The following is a 14,021-nucleotide window of genomic DNA, read 5'->3' as shown; positions in this document are numbered from 1 at the left end:
ATATATTTATTAAGTTCTTAGGTAATAACACAAACCCCTTAAAACACTTGAGCTCTTGATTAGCAAGTTAAGTAGATTTTAAAGGTATTCGTCAGTCTTATTCTTTTACGCTGAATCAATATTTGTACAAAGTCCTTAAAAGGCAAAAAACAAACCTCTTAAATTGTCTTAATTGACCTTTGAGATCCAGAGATCTTGTAAACAGCAAAACCAAATTGCTTTAACCATCATTACAAAACCCACTTAAGTTGCACATTTCTATATTTCTTAAATTAGTGCTGTTATAATAGATAACATAGTTCATCCTGCCAAAAAAACTGTATGCGTAAAAACATTTAGTTTTTATTATTTTGGTCCCTGTACACGAATAAAACACCAACTCCATTTTAGTAAAATAATCTTAAAATTTGGTGGAGTCACCAGCTTTGGATCAAGCATTACATTTGTGTATTGCTTTGTATTATTGGAATGTCTCAATCTGCACAACTAAACAGTGTAATTTCCAGCTGTTATCTGACTTCTTTCACAGCGGTTTAGCCACCTGGAGATTTTGAGGAAAACTCCCAGGTTGTGTCTGGTGTCATGCTCTGCATGATAAAAAACAGTTAGTTTGGACGAATAAGAGATGGAAGTAATACTTGTCCTCCTCGTGGTTGTTACAGCTGGTGAGTTCACATTGTTAGGAATGGTGTGAATATGTAGTATGATATAGTATAATCTCACTGTGTCTGTGTCTCCCTGTGTTATAGTGTCTGGGTGTGGTGAACCCAGCTACCAGCCCAGCACCAGCCGGGTGGTGAACGGGGAAGAGGCCCGTCCCTACAGCTGGCCATGGCAGGTGTCTCTGGAGTCCTTCTTCCCCACCTGTGGAGGAACGCTTATTGCTCCTAACTGGGTGTTGACTGCTGCACACTGCATCACGTGAGGAAACGTTTAGTTGTGTCATTTACACCTCTGATAAACAGTTGTTTGTTCAAAATAAAATAAAAGGCGACTCATCAACCAGATATTTACTAAAAAACTTTAAAGAACTTTTAATATTTTCCGATCCAGATTCCACACCTACAGGGTTGTTCTTGCTGAGCATGACATGAACAAGGAGGAGGGACCTGAACAGTTCATCATGGTGGAAAAAATGTTCATCCATCCCAAATGGAACGACAACTGTGTGTCTTGTGGGTAAGTCATCATCACTTCTCAACACAAACACTCCAGCGCTCCAGATCTGTGCTGAATTATTAAGAAACATAGTAAACATGTCTTTAGGAAACCTACCCTGAGAGTGTGTGGGGAACAGCAGCTGAGTAAATAGAAGTTTTCTGTAACTCTTTATATTAAGAGTTACTTAGTCAATAGGTAACAAGTCCTTAAAATATGCTTATTAACATTATGTTATAAGACTATATAAGTGGCAACAAAAATACATTGTTAGATCATAAGGCATTTATAAGTACTTCAGAAACTTAAGCATGTTAATAAAAGCATTTTAAGTTCCTCATAACAGACATGTTTATGTTATTATTAATCTCTATAGTCTTATTAACACCGTATAATGTTAATAAGCATCTTATAATAGCTTCTAAGGGTCTTATTACCTGTTAGCTACTTCTTATTACAAGGAGCTTAATACAAAGCGTCTAAATTAATTTGCCTTCACCTGAAGGAAAAACAAGCACTCTACAGTTAAATAGACTCTGAGCAAAGAAATGTACCGACATGTTTGTCATTATTTGTGTTTCACCCTGTTATGCAGGAATGACATCGCCCTGCTTAAGCTGGAGACAGACGCTGTCATCAATGACAGAGTGCAGCCGGCCTGCCTGCCTCAGCACGGCGCCGCTCTCGCCCACAACCAGCCCTGCTACGTCACAGGCTGGGGTCGGCTCTACTGTAAGACCTGAAGTCTGCTCACCCTCCGGCTCACGTGGGGTTGAAGTGCAGTAAACCGCGTGAATCTAATTTATCTGTATTCAAACGCTCAGCTGTTAACGTGTCGTTTTTTTCTGCAGCTGGTGGTCCTCGGGCGACTACGCTGCAGCAGGCCCTACTTCCTGTGGTGGATCACGCTACCTGCAGTCAGAGTGAGTGGTGGGGCAGCTCGGCAAAGACAACCATGATCTGTGCAGGTGGGGAGAGCCAGTCAGCGTGCCACGTGAGGAACAACCACGCATGCTTTGTGTGACACAAACACCATGTTCAGTTTGCTCTAATGTCTGCTGTGATCTTCCAGGGCGACTCCGGAGGCCCTCTGAACTGTGAGGGCAGCGATGGGAAGTGGTACGTGGAAGGCGTGACTAGTTTTGTGGACGGACGGGGCTGCAACACCCCTCAGAGGCCCACAGTGTTCACCCGAGTGGCCACCTTCATCCCCTGGATCAGTGAGGTGAGGGAAGCCACGGCAACCGTACAATAAATGCATGTCGTTTGTAAAATGTACAAACTTAATCTTGTTCCATTTCTCTTCAGACCATGGCCCAAAACTGAAGATGTTTCCATAACCACAGAAGTGACCGAACAATAAACTGTATAACGTCATTTTAATGTTATAATTGTCTTGTTTTTCATTAAAATGTTTACAGATTATTAAAATAAATATAGCATACATTACATAAAAAAATATTTGAATCAGTGTTTGATGAAGACAAACCAACATATAAGTATTTAACATAGTAAATATTTGATTATACTAGAAATACAAAGACTGCATAAATGTACTGTATTTTATGTATTTAAACAGATTAAAGTCTATTATGAACTCATTTAGAAGTAAATTAACTGTAAATGGTAACTATATCCCTTATAATGTATTCAGAAACAGAAAAGTGAAATTGAAGAGAAATTTGAATACAACATGAAGAATTCTTCTTTTACCGTTGCAAATAATCAGTTAATGTAAATACCTCTCAAAATCCTAACCCTAAATATGAATAAGGATTAGCTTGAAAAGAAAAGGATCATTTGACAAGATGTTTTCAGCAGCCTTGTTTTTTTTTTTTTCAACCATTTATAATAAGTTGCGTCCGTCAGTGCATCAGCTCCTCATGACGGTGTCCAGGTGAAGAAGTCGATGTCCTGCAGCTCCTCAGGTAAGTACTGCTGCTCGACGGGGTCGCTGAAGGCCGGGTTGTATTTGTAGCCTTTAGCGTAGCCCAGCTGTTTCATCAGCCTGGTGGGGGCGTTGCGAAGGTGCAGGGGGACCGAAGGCAGAGGGCCTTTGTGGTTCCTCAAACAGGCTTTCACATTAGCGTAGGCCTTGTAGATATCCACCGACTTAGGTGCTCGTGCCAGATAGACCACACACTGAGCCAGAATCACCTGTTGAGCAGTAACAGAGGTGAAAACACCGGGATACAACTATTATAAGTCTGACTGGATATCAGGTCCATATGACTCAGGTAAAGCCTACCTCACATTCGGGCATCCCGATGAAGTGACAGGCTTGAAAGGCCGACACAGCCTGAGGAAGAGCGGCGGGGTCCGCCATTCCTGAGAGAGACGGGGGGGGGGGGAAAGAGACGGAGGACGAAATACAGTGAGTGATCAGGAATAAATAAATGCAGGCGATGGTGGAGCGAATCGTTTCGCGTACCCACGTCCTCGCTGGCGAAGCGGACCAGTCTGCGAGCCACATAGAGAGGATCCTCGCCGCCCTCCAGCATGCGGCCCAACCAGTACAGAGATGCGTTCTCATTGGAGCCCCTCATAGACTTGTGCAACGCAGAGATACAGTTGTAATGCTCTTCACCTGTGAGTGAGACACACACACACACACACACACACACACACACACACTCTACTTAAATGTGTTTTCTGTGTAACAAGTGACTATAAACACCACCAGGTTAAATGCATTGTTGAGGTTTCATTTTATCTCTTATGAAGTTAATTAATAAATTGAATATGAAAGTCCCCTTAACAGGATAGTGATCACAGTTTGAGGAAAGTCACATGATAAGCTCAAAACCTCAAGTTATTTAGATGTTATTTAAAGTGAAGATATAAAAATACGTCAAATTAAACATTTGTTTTACAATTTTTTTTACCTTTGGTTAGTAACAACCATGAAATGAATGAAGTCAGTACATCTGGGCTTACCAGCTTTATCATAGAGAATATGAGACCTCTGCAGACCTTCCTTCACGTGGTCCTCCTTCACCAGTATTACCTCAGAACCATCTCGTTCTGATCGGTCGGGCCGGGCCGAGCTCACCTGAGCCTGAACAGCCAGCTGCAGACTATTGAGTCCTGTTCTCGCGTCACCATCACAAAGGTAGGCGATGGTGTCCAGAGCTTTTTGTTCAATGAGAATCTTTGGCCTGAGAAAACAATAATTTACAGATGTATAAACACTTTTTTTTGGCCCCAATTGAATCCTAACCCAGACAACAGGCCTCCCACTCAACCAAAGGATTCCGAGTTACTCTGGTGACTCACTCATGTCCGTCTGATTGGTCTTGTTGCTTTGGATTTGCCGGATCTTGTTCCAGGACTCCGATCCCCAGCCTGGCCACGGCCCTGTCCAGGATCAGGCCCATCGCCTCCACAGAGAGCTTCTCCAGAACCAGCACCCGGCACCTGCTCAGCAGGGCAGCATTCACCTGGAAGGACGGATTTTCTGTGGTCGCCCCGATCAGAGTCACCGTCCCGCATTCCACGTGAGGAAGAAAGGTGTCCTACAGATTCAGGCACATATTGAGAGAGGAGAAGGGGAGAGACCAAAGACAACAAGAGTATTTGTATCACTACTATCGACTGAGCCTCCTTCCTACCTGACATTTACTGTCATGAAGAAAAAGACTACAGTCTAAAGATTAAAGACTGTAGACAGTACTTTTTTATCTGAGCCAGGCTAACCGTTTCCCCTCGCTTCCAGTCTTTATGCTAAGCTAGACTAACCATCTCCGGGTTGTAGCTTTATATTTGACTGACTGACATCTGTTATTCGCTCGCATGACTTCTCCTACCATTGTTATGCCGATGACACCCAGCTGGTCTTGTCATTTCCCCCCGGTGACACCCAAGTGGAGACGCGCATCGCTGCGTGTTTGGCTGACATCTCGAAGTGGATGACGACACACTGCCTCGAGCTCAACCTAGACAAAACCGAGCTACTGTTCCTCCCGGGGAAGGGTTGCCCGCACCGGGACCTGTCCATCACCATTGATGATACCGTGGTGATGCCGACTCGGACTGCGAGGAACCTGGGTGTGACCCTGGATGACCAACTGTCATTCTCGGCAAACATTTCATTTTACACGCTCCTGCAGATTCCTGCTCTACAACATCAGGAGGATTCATCCCTTCCTGACTGACGAGACGGCGCAGGTTCTCATCCAGGCTCTTGTCATCTCCCGCCTGGACTACTGCAACTCTCTACTCGCCGGAGCCCCGGCGTCAGCCATCAGACCTCTGGAGCTTGACCAGAAAGCCGCAGCTCGCCTGGTGTTCAATCGCCCCAAGTTCTCCCACACAACTTCCTTTCTCCGTTCTCTACACTGGCTCCCTGTAAGAGCTCGCATCCAGTTTAAGACTCTGGTGCTAGCCTACAGGGCAGTGAAAGGAACAGCTCCTTCCTATCTCCAGGCCATGGTCAAGCCTTACACCCCCGCCCGACCACTTCGCTCTGCTGCCTCGGGGCGATCGGTCGCCTCGTCGCTCAGAGGTCCTGGCGGCCGATCGACCCGGTCACGTCTGTTTTCTGTCCTGGCCCCACAGTGGTGGAATGAACTTCCCACTGACGTCAGGACAGCGGAGTCGCTGCCCATCTTTTATCAGGCTGAAAACCCACCTCTTCAGGAAGTGCTACCCTGAGCCTTCCACTCAGAACTTATTGTTTTCATACTAACTTGTTGCACTTATTGTGTTCATATTACTTATAGCACTAACTGTTTTTCTTGTTTCTGCACTGCACTTTGGCTCTGAGTTATGCTCTGCTTCATGCTCTTAGATGCTTGTTTGGAAAAGGAGATGTACTTATGACTTCTGGTGACTAGTAGTTCTTTTGATTACCAATGTTGAATGCACTTATTGTAAGTCGCTTTGGATAAAAGCGTCTGCTAAATGACTGTAATGTAATGTAATGTAATGTAATGAGAGTGGCATCAACCTTCTTATCCAAGAAAGTGAGTGAGCACATTTCCCAAATTGCAGCTTCTCACATAAACACAGATCAGAGCACATCTGTCTGGCTCAACACTCCACCTGTTGGGACTTGTTGAAGCGGTGAATTTCATCGATGAACATGACGGTCTTCCTCTTGCACAGTCGGAGCTCGTTGTGCGCCTGCTTGATCACCTCTCGGACGTCACTGGTGGACGCGCTGGTGGCAGACAGAGTGACGAAACGAGCTGTGCCTTTCTTCTTACTGGTGCTGGCGAGAATGTGAGCCAGAGTGGTCTGAAAGATAACAAGTAATATGATTGAAACACATGGACTGGGTAAATTATTAGCGTCTATATGGCAGCTTTTATCTCCAGTTTTTGAGTCATTCATTATAGTTTTCCAGGTCATATAATGCAACGTCCTTTGAGGGACGTATAAATCTCATCTTCACTATAAAACCTTGTAACAACCTCCAAAAATAACATTTTAGATGTGAAACCTGAGCGCTGTCTGTAAGACATCTGACAGAGGGAGTTACTAAAGACAGTAATTTAAATAATTTATCTTTGGAGTAATTTATCATGAAAAAAAGCCAAACATTCACCGGTTCCTGCCTCTCTTTTCTCAATTTCATATCAGTGTAAATGAAATATATTTTGCATGTTAACTGTTGGATTGACCATCATTATTTAGGATGTCATTATGGGCTCCGAGGAATTGACACCTATTGTGTGAAGGACACCTACTTTCTGACATTTTATAGATAGAACGATTAATCTATTAATAATAATAAAATCAAATCAACAGTAAAAATAATCTACCTGGCAAGCAATTTAATTTATTGTTAAAGTCCTAAATGTTACAGATCAATGGTGAATATATTAAAGTGCAGATATGTTGTGTCTAACAGTTAAAACTACTAAAATAAAAACATTTGCATACTGTTTTACAATAAAATAAGACAGAAGGGAGATGAATTAAGGATATAGATGGATGCTTCACCACCTTTCCACACCCCGGTGGTCCCCAGAGGATCAGAGATGGTATTTCTTGGGAGTCCAGAAGAGACCGGAGGAGTGTTTGCTGACCCACAACTTTATTTTGCCCAAAGTATTCCTCCAGCGTGTTTGGTCTCAGCAGCTCCGCCAGAGGCTTGTGTGTCGTCATCAGCTTGTGTGGCGATAAAGCATGTGATGCCTTCAGGGTCTGTCCATTAAATCCAGATGTTTGGCTCTTGAGAGCCTCTGCACCTTCTGGTTCCGGTTCTGCCTCGCTCAACAAATTACGTTTAACTCCCTTGTTGACAGCTGTGACAGCTGGTTGTTTACTCGAACCGTTCCGTTCACTTGGACCTGGACCTGTACTCTTGTTGTTGGTCTGAAACAGAGAAAACACCGAAGACGACGGGGCAGCAGCCATGGAGGAGGCGCTGTTGACACCGGGAGGTTCAGCCTCTAAAGTGATGCGAGACTTCTTTAACGGAGGTTCGCTGTCGGTACCGCTGTTCAGCAGACACGCGTCGAGGTGTCCGTTAATTGTGGCAGACGTGAAGTCTTGTAAACATACGGGACATTGCACTGCGTCCATCTCGGTCGCCATGTTGAATTTCCGCGAAACTTTTGACCCCAATAAATCACGTGACCAAACACTTGTTTTGATTTTTAACCGTTGGGAAGTTGTACGTTGTGCCCAGAATGTGACTTTCCAATTTTTTTAACAAGCTGAATATGAAGTTTATTTGTAGAATTATGTTATTAGTCGACTTCTTGTTATTTCTTCGCTGTCTGTGTGCATTCAGATGCTCACGAGAAGGTCCGACATCAGGGCACTTCCTGTCTACTTTATGTTTTAGTGACAAAACGCGAGGTAGCATAAAGATGGACATTGTGAAAGTGGAGTTGGTTTGTTTTTGTTCAACAGTTTAGAATAGAAAGTCTTTCTTACATTGCAAATTGCACGTAAATGTAACAGATTTTGTCATTCAGTCAAAGGAAGTTTGTATTTTCCTACACTTTAAAGTACATGAACGCAGCAAGTCTGCGGTTACTTTGACTGTGGAGTAAAGTAAGGATGTTTTGAACGAGCTCCAGGTTTATTCACGTTTTACGACTTTTCAAAGGAAATACTCGAGCTCACTACAATTATCTGACAGCCATAGTTACTTGCAGATACATTATACTATAAAACATGTGATCATCTTATAAAATATGGTGCGTCATTGCAAATTAAAGCACTTTATAGTATGTAAAGTAGACAAATTAGCTCAATGCCAAGCAGTTACTGTTAACAATAAAATGCTGCTTAATTAATACATCAATGATTGATTAAGAATATAATATATATGGGCCTTTCTGCATAAAAAGTACTTTTAATATTGGTACTAAAAATAAAACTTCTGTGATGTTTCCGGACTTTTATTGTATTTTTACCTTGGGACATTACTTCTTTTACACTTAAAAGTATGCATGTGCTCTCTCACTATGAGTTATCAATCATACATATGTGCTTAGAAAATACTATTATCTTTTTTTTTCACAAATTAATTTAGTTGTGACAAATCAAAAAATATGTTCTACAATAAAAGAACATTATTGGTTCAAAAACACAATATGTTCACGTATCACAATCTTTTTTTACAAGTTGTGTTCCACTGCGACTTTAATCAACGCATTTTCGTGTTTTTTGTGGTTGATGGTGTTGATGTTGCCTTCAGGGGAAGCATCAGCATCATCATCGTCATTTGGGTGTGATGACACATCAGCCAGAGAAGGGAGGCTCCCACTTCGCAGGATACCTTTGCCCCTCTGCAGAAGACAGTCGAGCCCTTCGCCCAGAGAGCCCTTAAGAGGTAAATACTGTTTCTTTCCAGAAGAAGCGTCTGCAGGCTGGTGAATCTCAAGATCCTCGGCACTCATCCTGCAATTGCGACAGACATTTTGGTTTGTGATTTTACTGGACTGTGCAGAAGCAACAAAAGGCACTGAAACATAAAAGATGGAATGAGTTGACCTCATGTCAAAGGTGGAGCCTTTGAAGGCCGGTTTGAGAGTCTCTGCTGCTGTCGACAGAGTGTACGGGATGGAGAAATGTCTCTGCGCCCAGTGCTTGTCCTTCTCAATGGGAGCCAGGTTCTGGTACATATCATCTACAGCCAGCATGGACACCTACAGGAGACGGAATAAGCAGTTGGTGCTCATTTAAGGTGTTTAGATGAGTTGTATTGGAGAGAAGCCTTGAGGGGAACAACCTGAATGTTTCTGTCAATCAGCTGGTTGGTTTCAAAGTCGTCATCGTCCTCGCCGAATGGATTGATGATCAGCTCCCCAACCTACAAACAGAGCGGAAACACGTATCATGAAATTGCTCTTTTGTGATGTATCAAAACAAGATCTGTTTTCTACCAGTGAAACGTGATGTTATGTCTCACTTTGAGCCAGCCAGCGTAGAAGAAGAACTGCAGCAGGGTGAAAACAGGGACGTACATGTCCAGCTTGTGATCCTTGTATCCCTTCTCAGGGTTCAGAAATTGTCGACCAATCACACAGAAGGCAAAGAAAGAGTAAACCGCTAAAGTAACTACCTGCACAGATGGACAAAAACACACACAAGGCAGGGATCAACTGTAGTACTCAGATCTTTTACTTAAGTAAAGATAGCAACACAAGTATTCCATCAAAATATACTTAAAGTAACAAAAGCACTCATTATTCACAATGAACCATTTCATATTGTATTATGTTTACATATTATAGTATGTTATATTATTTGATTTGATTGTTAATGATGCATCATAATTCATTGGTTGATGTGTTTTCTATTAATAATCTCAATTTGCAAAGTAAGTAACTAAATTATTAGTGGAGTAAAAATCATCTAAAATGTTGTGGAGTAGAAGTATTAAGTAGCAGAAAAGGGGAATACTTAAGTAAAGTACAAGTACCTTAAACCTCTACTAAAATACAGTTTTGAGTAAATGTACTTAGTTACATTCCTTTGCTGGTGATCAAAATCAGTTTTGTAATGAGTTTTGGATACATGTTGTATAAAATATTGCTGTATTTCAAACAAAAACTAAAGAAAAAGAAGACAAATGGGCATCAGATGAAGTAAAAGCACATTTAGTAAATGCTAGTTTTGTCTTTGATACCTGAGTGTAGACCAGAGGGATGCTTATCCAGTCATAGTGGAACAAGAGGCTGCACTTGCCTCTGTACTTATTCAGCTCCTGTAGTTATAAATACATATTATACCTTTATATAGTTAGTTATACAAAATGTGTAGACGTACTGGGGCTTTAAAGTCAATTTTCATAGCCATCATTCCCACATTGTGTATATAAAAAGTTTAAAACAACAACAACAGAAAAAAAACAACTCGCATCCATCAGCAGCCTCAGAGCGATGTCGTCCCTCACGCGACCCTCCTCTCTCGCTCTGGACGCCAGGTTGGAGAACCAGGTCAAAGGCATCCAGTACTTGTTGAAATCAGAGTGCAGCGACTCGAACTTCTTCAGCTCGTGTGGGGTCATAAATCCTGCAACGAGATGAAACAGTTCGGTTTAACGATGTTCGTGATTAGAGGAGTTTTATAACATTTTAGGATGAGCGGAAGTGAAAAAGGTTTAAAGTCCACAAACAATTTAAATATCCGTGTGAAACAACATCATAACTGTAGTCTCTGCTAAGCAGTATTCCAATATTTTACATGTGCACATATCTTAATGAAGTAATAAATACTCTTAATACTTATTTTCAGAGGGAGAGGACTGTGAACAGAATGTATGGCTGTACCACACAGATTAGTTTTCTTCATGTGTTTTTATTTATTTCTTTAATCAAATGTATTTTTTCTCATGTAAATGCATCTTTATGTATCCGTATATATGTATACATGCAGAGCTGTTTCTGTTGACTGGCACAATGTCTTTTGTTTTCTGGTGAAAGTCAATGCAATTTAAAAACTCTTTATTTAAACCTTTAATAATTCCAGTTTTAACAGGCAATTCAATTTGATTATATTAATGTAAATCAATCAATTGTAAGGAAAGGCATCTCCTTTAAATTGTCTCTGAATTATATTTTAAAAGCAGCTGCTACATTTTTTTTTTGCCGGGTAACTCACATTTCTCTAATGGCTCATAACTATCCAAAAAGTCAATTTTTTTTGTATAACTGAACTTACAGTTAGAGAACTAAAGTGCAGTAAATATGAACATCAGAGGTCTGAAGTGAAAAGTAAAGTGACCGTAGTCTTCTTCTTAAATACTGCAGTAAAAGTACTTAATTCCTCTCCGCTGTAGCTCTTACCAGCCTCCACTATGTGCTCCAACGTTGGGAAACGCTTGTGAACTCTTGTGCTGATGGAGCGGAGGATCAGAACTGAAGATAAGTTGGCGTATCTCATGAGCGTCCGTCGCAGCAGACGACCCCTCTCGTCCGCCCCGTGGACGTTCCCAGACACCACCATCATCAGGTTGTCGGGCAGAGGGAAGCTGCTGTACTGACCCCACCACCGGTTAAAGGCCAGGGTCACATAGAAACCTGGGACGAAACAGAACTGACATCAGTTATCATCTTCAGATTTGGCTCGTGGAAGACAGAACCAGTTCAGTCAGACTCACCCAGTACAAACAGAACTGGGATGAAGCTGGTGTTGGTGAACTGGTCGCAGTAAAGAGAGATTCGCTCAAACAGATCCTGCTGCTTTGGTGTGAGGAGGAACCTGAGAGGGAAATTAGAAACAAACTTCCTGTGATGGAGCCACAAACACTCGGTCATACTGCAGCAAACAACAGAATTAAAAGATGAAATCTGTGAATTTACCTGTAAAACAAGCTGAAAAACAGATAAACGCCACAGAACACCAGGAAGTCTTTGTAAAGCAGCCGGTAGATGCTTCCCTTCCACCTGAACAGGAGCTTGGAGAAGCCACCAAATCGTGCATCGGCCACTTCGAGGGTGTAAGAAACCGTCATGTCTCGGTTTATTCTGCGTCGTAACGGCTGAAAAAATCCTGTAAAATATCAATGTGCGATACGTGAATCATGATATATACATTTTATTACATGAAAAAACTAATATAAAGATGAGTCTTACCTATGAAGACAGGTATATCACCTGGTCCCGCTGCCCTGGGAAGAAAAGTTCTTCCTCTGGGTCTCAATTTAAAGCTCCCTGCTGTGCGGTCATAAATGAACAGTTTAGATTTATCACCTGGGAACCTGAAGCTAGAGATACACACCTACAATTACTGAGCGACTGTGATTTGTTTTTCCTCAAATGGTAATAGTTAGGGGCTTCTTTTGGGCGATCAGCTGTCATTATATCGGGTTATGTTTCAGCAAATCTTTGCTATAATCTATCAGGATCACAGCAAATTCCCACGTGTTAAAAGGTATTGGTTGTTGTTCAGTTCACTTGTTTGGAGTTGATAAAGGTTGATCAGAGTTTGTGTGTTCTCACGGAGCTGACGTGGCTCTGTAAATAGATGATTCATTTAAACATGATATTGTCAACGTTTCTTTCGCGATTAATCTGCAGATTGTTTTCCATTAATTAATCAATAAATAGTTTAATATACAAAATGCTTGTGATTAAAAGCATTGTTTGGTATATTTGCTGACTTAAACAATTAATCAACAATAATACAAATGACAATAACAATAATTAAAATCAAGATAATAATAATGTTTGTTTATATAGTACTCATCAAAACCAGATAATACAAAGTTCTTTACAAGAACAGAAGACAAATACACAACATACATGTTGAAGTCTTACTAAAATGTTCAGAAGCAATTTAAAAGAGGAATATAAAATAGATTATCCAGATAGTTGCAGATTCATTTTCTGTTGATTTACTTCTGATCGTTATTATTTCAGCCAGGAGCGGCTGAGAGTTGACTTCATGCTCTCAGAGAGCTGAGATAGTAGTTTAGAGCTCACAATAAAACAATTACAGCTGCTTCTACGGACAGGACTTCATGTCCAAGAACAACATTTGATTTTATGTCATTCTCCACTGAGACGTAAACAAAGACCTGTTTCTTTACAAGCTTCTAAATCCATTCTCTCTGAAGGATATATTGTGATCAAAACTGTCGTCCATTTAATGTATTTATATTTATTGCTGTTCTTTTGTCAATGTTATTTCACCCTTTTGAGCTGATGTGCTTTGTGAGTCTTGGTTATTCTGTTTATGATTTATCTAATTAATTGTTACTCTGTTTATTATTTTTATTTATTTATTTACATCACATGGAACAAAAATAAGATATTTTAAACTTAGTGAAGCTGTTTAAATAAAGTTATATTTTTATTTAGAAGGTAAAAACAATGTTTTGATATTGAGGTTTCTAAAAATTATTTTTCTCCAAACATGACTTCCAGCTATTACAAAAATCAAGTAGGTACTTTAGACCTGTTATCTAAGTGAATCTAATGGCCCGTCATAGAAAATGAAATAAAAGACGCACACGCAGTGATTTGCACTGCAGAGGCTCTTGTCATTTACTACCAATGACTGTGATAACATGACAGCATCCTTACAGTGTCAGGTGGGTCCATCACACACATCTGTCAGCCTTCTGTCATTGGCTGCTGTGCTCTGCTCACTTGTTTGTTTTTCACATCGTTACAGCGGCCTGTTGTAAATCAGAGTCTGTTTTATCCTGTGACTCTGTTTGCTCTCCTGTGACAGGATATTTATGAGCCCATCTATCCTCCATCAGAGCCTGGACCAGTGATCCCTGTGGACTTCCTGATTCTTCAGCTGCAGCCCACTCATCAGCCTCACAGCGTCTGTAGCGTATTGCTTTTATTACCAATAGTTCAATGCCTTCATCTCAATAAAAGTACTCTAAGTGTGTTTAGTGTGGCTGATAAATGGTAGTTTCCTTTCCTGTCAGTAGATGGCGCTCT

The 14,021-nt window shown here is 41.2% G+C and overlaps 3 protein-coding genes across 4 annotated transcripts; 1 reads left to right on the top strand and 2 right to left on the bottom strand.

Annotated features, from left to right (window-relative positions):
• Positions 1-568: 568 nt before the first annotated feature.
• On the top strand, positions 569-2,535 carry LOC137888358 (chymotrypsin-like elastase family member 3B). 2 transcript variants are annotated; one of them, XM_068731755.1, is made up of 7 exons: positions 569-665; positions 750-921; positions 1,054-1,179; positions 1,754-1,890; positions 2,010-2,152; positions 2,231-2,383; positions 2,467-2,535. In XM_068731755.1, the coding sequence occupies exons 1-7, from the start codon at positions 626-628 to the stop codon at positions 2,482-2,484; spliced, it is 789 nt and encodes a 262-aa protein (XP_068587856.1). In that variant the 5' UTR covers positions 569-625; the 3' UTR covers positions 2,485-2,535. The 2 variants fall into 2 exon arrangements, with proteins under 2 accessions (XP_068587856.1, XP_068587847.1); XM_068731746.1 differs by lacking the exon at positions 2,467-2,535 and having other exon boundaries at positions 2,231-2,413.
• Positions 2,536-2,610: 75 nt separating this feature from the next.
• Positions 2,611-7,797, bottom strand: wrnip1 (WRN helicase interacting protein 1). Its single transcript, XM_068731724.1, has 7 exons — positions 7,108-7,797; positions 6,202-6,396; positions 4,435-4,673; positions 4,096-4,316; positions 3,590-3,745; positions 3,407-3,486; positions 2,611-3,315 (listed from the first exon to the last, which is right to left on the bottom strand). The coding sequence occupies exons 1-7, from the start codon at positions 7,699-7,701 to the stop codon at positions 3,040-3,042; spliced, it is 1,761 nt and encodes a 586-aa protein (XP_068587825.1). The 5' UTR covers positions 7,702-7,797; the 3' UTR covers positions 2,611-3,039.
• Positions 7,798-8,504: 707 nt separating this feature from the next.
• LOC137888347 (bestrophin-4-like) lies at positions 8,505-12,238 on the bottom strand. The gene is made up of 10 exons (XM_068731734.1): positions 12,198-12,238; positions 11,925-12,114; positions 11,723-11,823; positions 11,409-11,642; positions 10,481-10,635; positions 10,250-10,327; positions 9,530-9,682; positions 9,350-9,430; positions 9,112-9,266; positions 8,505-9,018 (listed from the first exon to the last, which is right to left on the bottom strand). Exons 2-10 carry the CDS (start codon positions 12,074-12,076, stop codon positions 8,736-8,738), a joined length of 1,392 nt encoding a protein of 463 aa, XP_068587835.1. The 5' UTR covers positions 12,077-12,114; positions 12,198-12,238; the 3' UTR covers positions 8,505-8,735.
• Between the last annotated feature and the right edge of the window lie 1,783 nt (positions 12,239-14,021).

Source organism: Cebidichthys violaceus, unplaced genomic scaffold (genome assembly GCF_023349555.1).
Source record: "Cebidichthys violaceus isolate CVI_PGR_0920_01 unplaced genomic scaffold, fCebVio1.0.p SCAF_104, whole genome shotgun sequence".
Classification (NCBI taxonomy): domain Eukaryota; kingdom Metazoa; phylum Chordata; class Actinopteri; order Perciformes; family Stichaeidae; genus Cebidichthys; species Cebidichthys violaceus.
The sequence above is the reverse complement of the archived record's forward strand: the minus strand, read 5'-3'. Positions and strand labels throughout refer to the sequence as shown.

Coding starts and splice junctions, on each gene's coding strand:
- wrnip1 (XM_068731724.1), bottom strand. CDS start 7,701: ATGGCGACCGAGATGGACGCAGTGCAATGTCCCGTATGTTTACAAGAC. Junction 3,746..4,095: donor TATTCTCTATGATAAAGCTG/GTAAGCCCAGAT, acceptor TCTCACTCACAG/GTGAAGAGCATTACAACTGT. Junction 3,316..3,406: donor TCGGGATGCCCGAATGTGAG/GTAGGCTTTACC, acceptor ACTGCTCAACAG/GTGATTCTGGCTCAGTGTGT.
- LOC137888358 (XM_068731746.1), top strand. CDS start 626: ATGGAAGTAATACTTGTCCTCCTCGTGGTTGTTACAGCTG. Junction 922..1,053: donor ACTGCTGCACACTGCATCAC/GTGAGGAAACGT, acceptor TTTCCGATCCAG/ATTCCACACCTACAGGGTTG. Junction 2,153..2,230: donor AGAGCCAGTCAGCGTGCCAC/GTGAGGAACAAC, acceptor GTGATCTTCCAG/GGCGACTCCGGAGGCCCTCT.
- LOC137888347 (XM_068731734.1), bottom strand. CDS start 12,076: ATGACGGTTTCTTACACCCTCGAAGTGGCCGATGCACGATTTGGTGGC. Junction 11,643..11,722: donor CCCAGTTCTGTTTGTACTGG/GTGAGTCTGACT, acceptor GTTTCGTCCCAG/GTTTCTATGTGACCCTGGCC. Junction 10,636..11,408: donor GGAGCACATAGTGGAGGCTG/GTAAGAGCTACA, acceptor ATCTCGTTGCAG/GATTTATGACCCCACACGAG.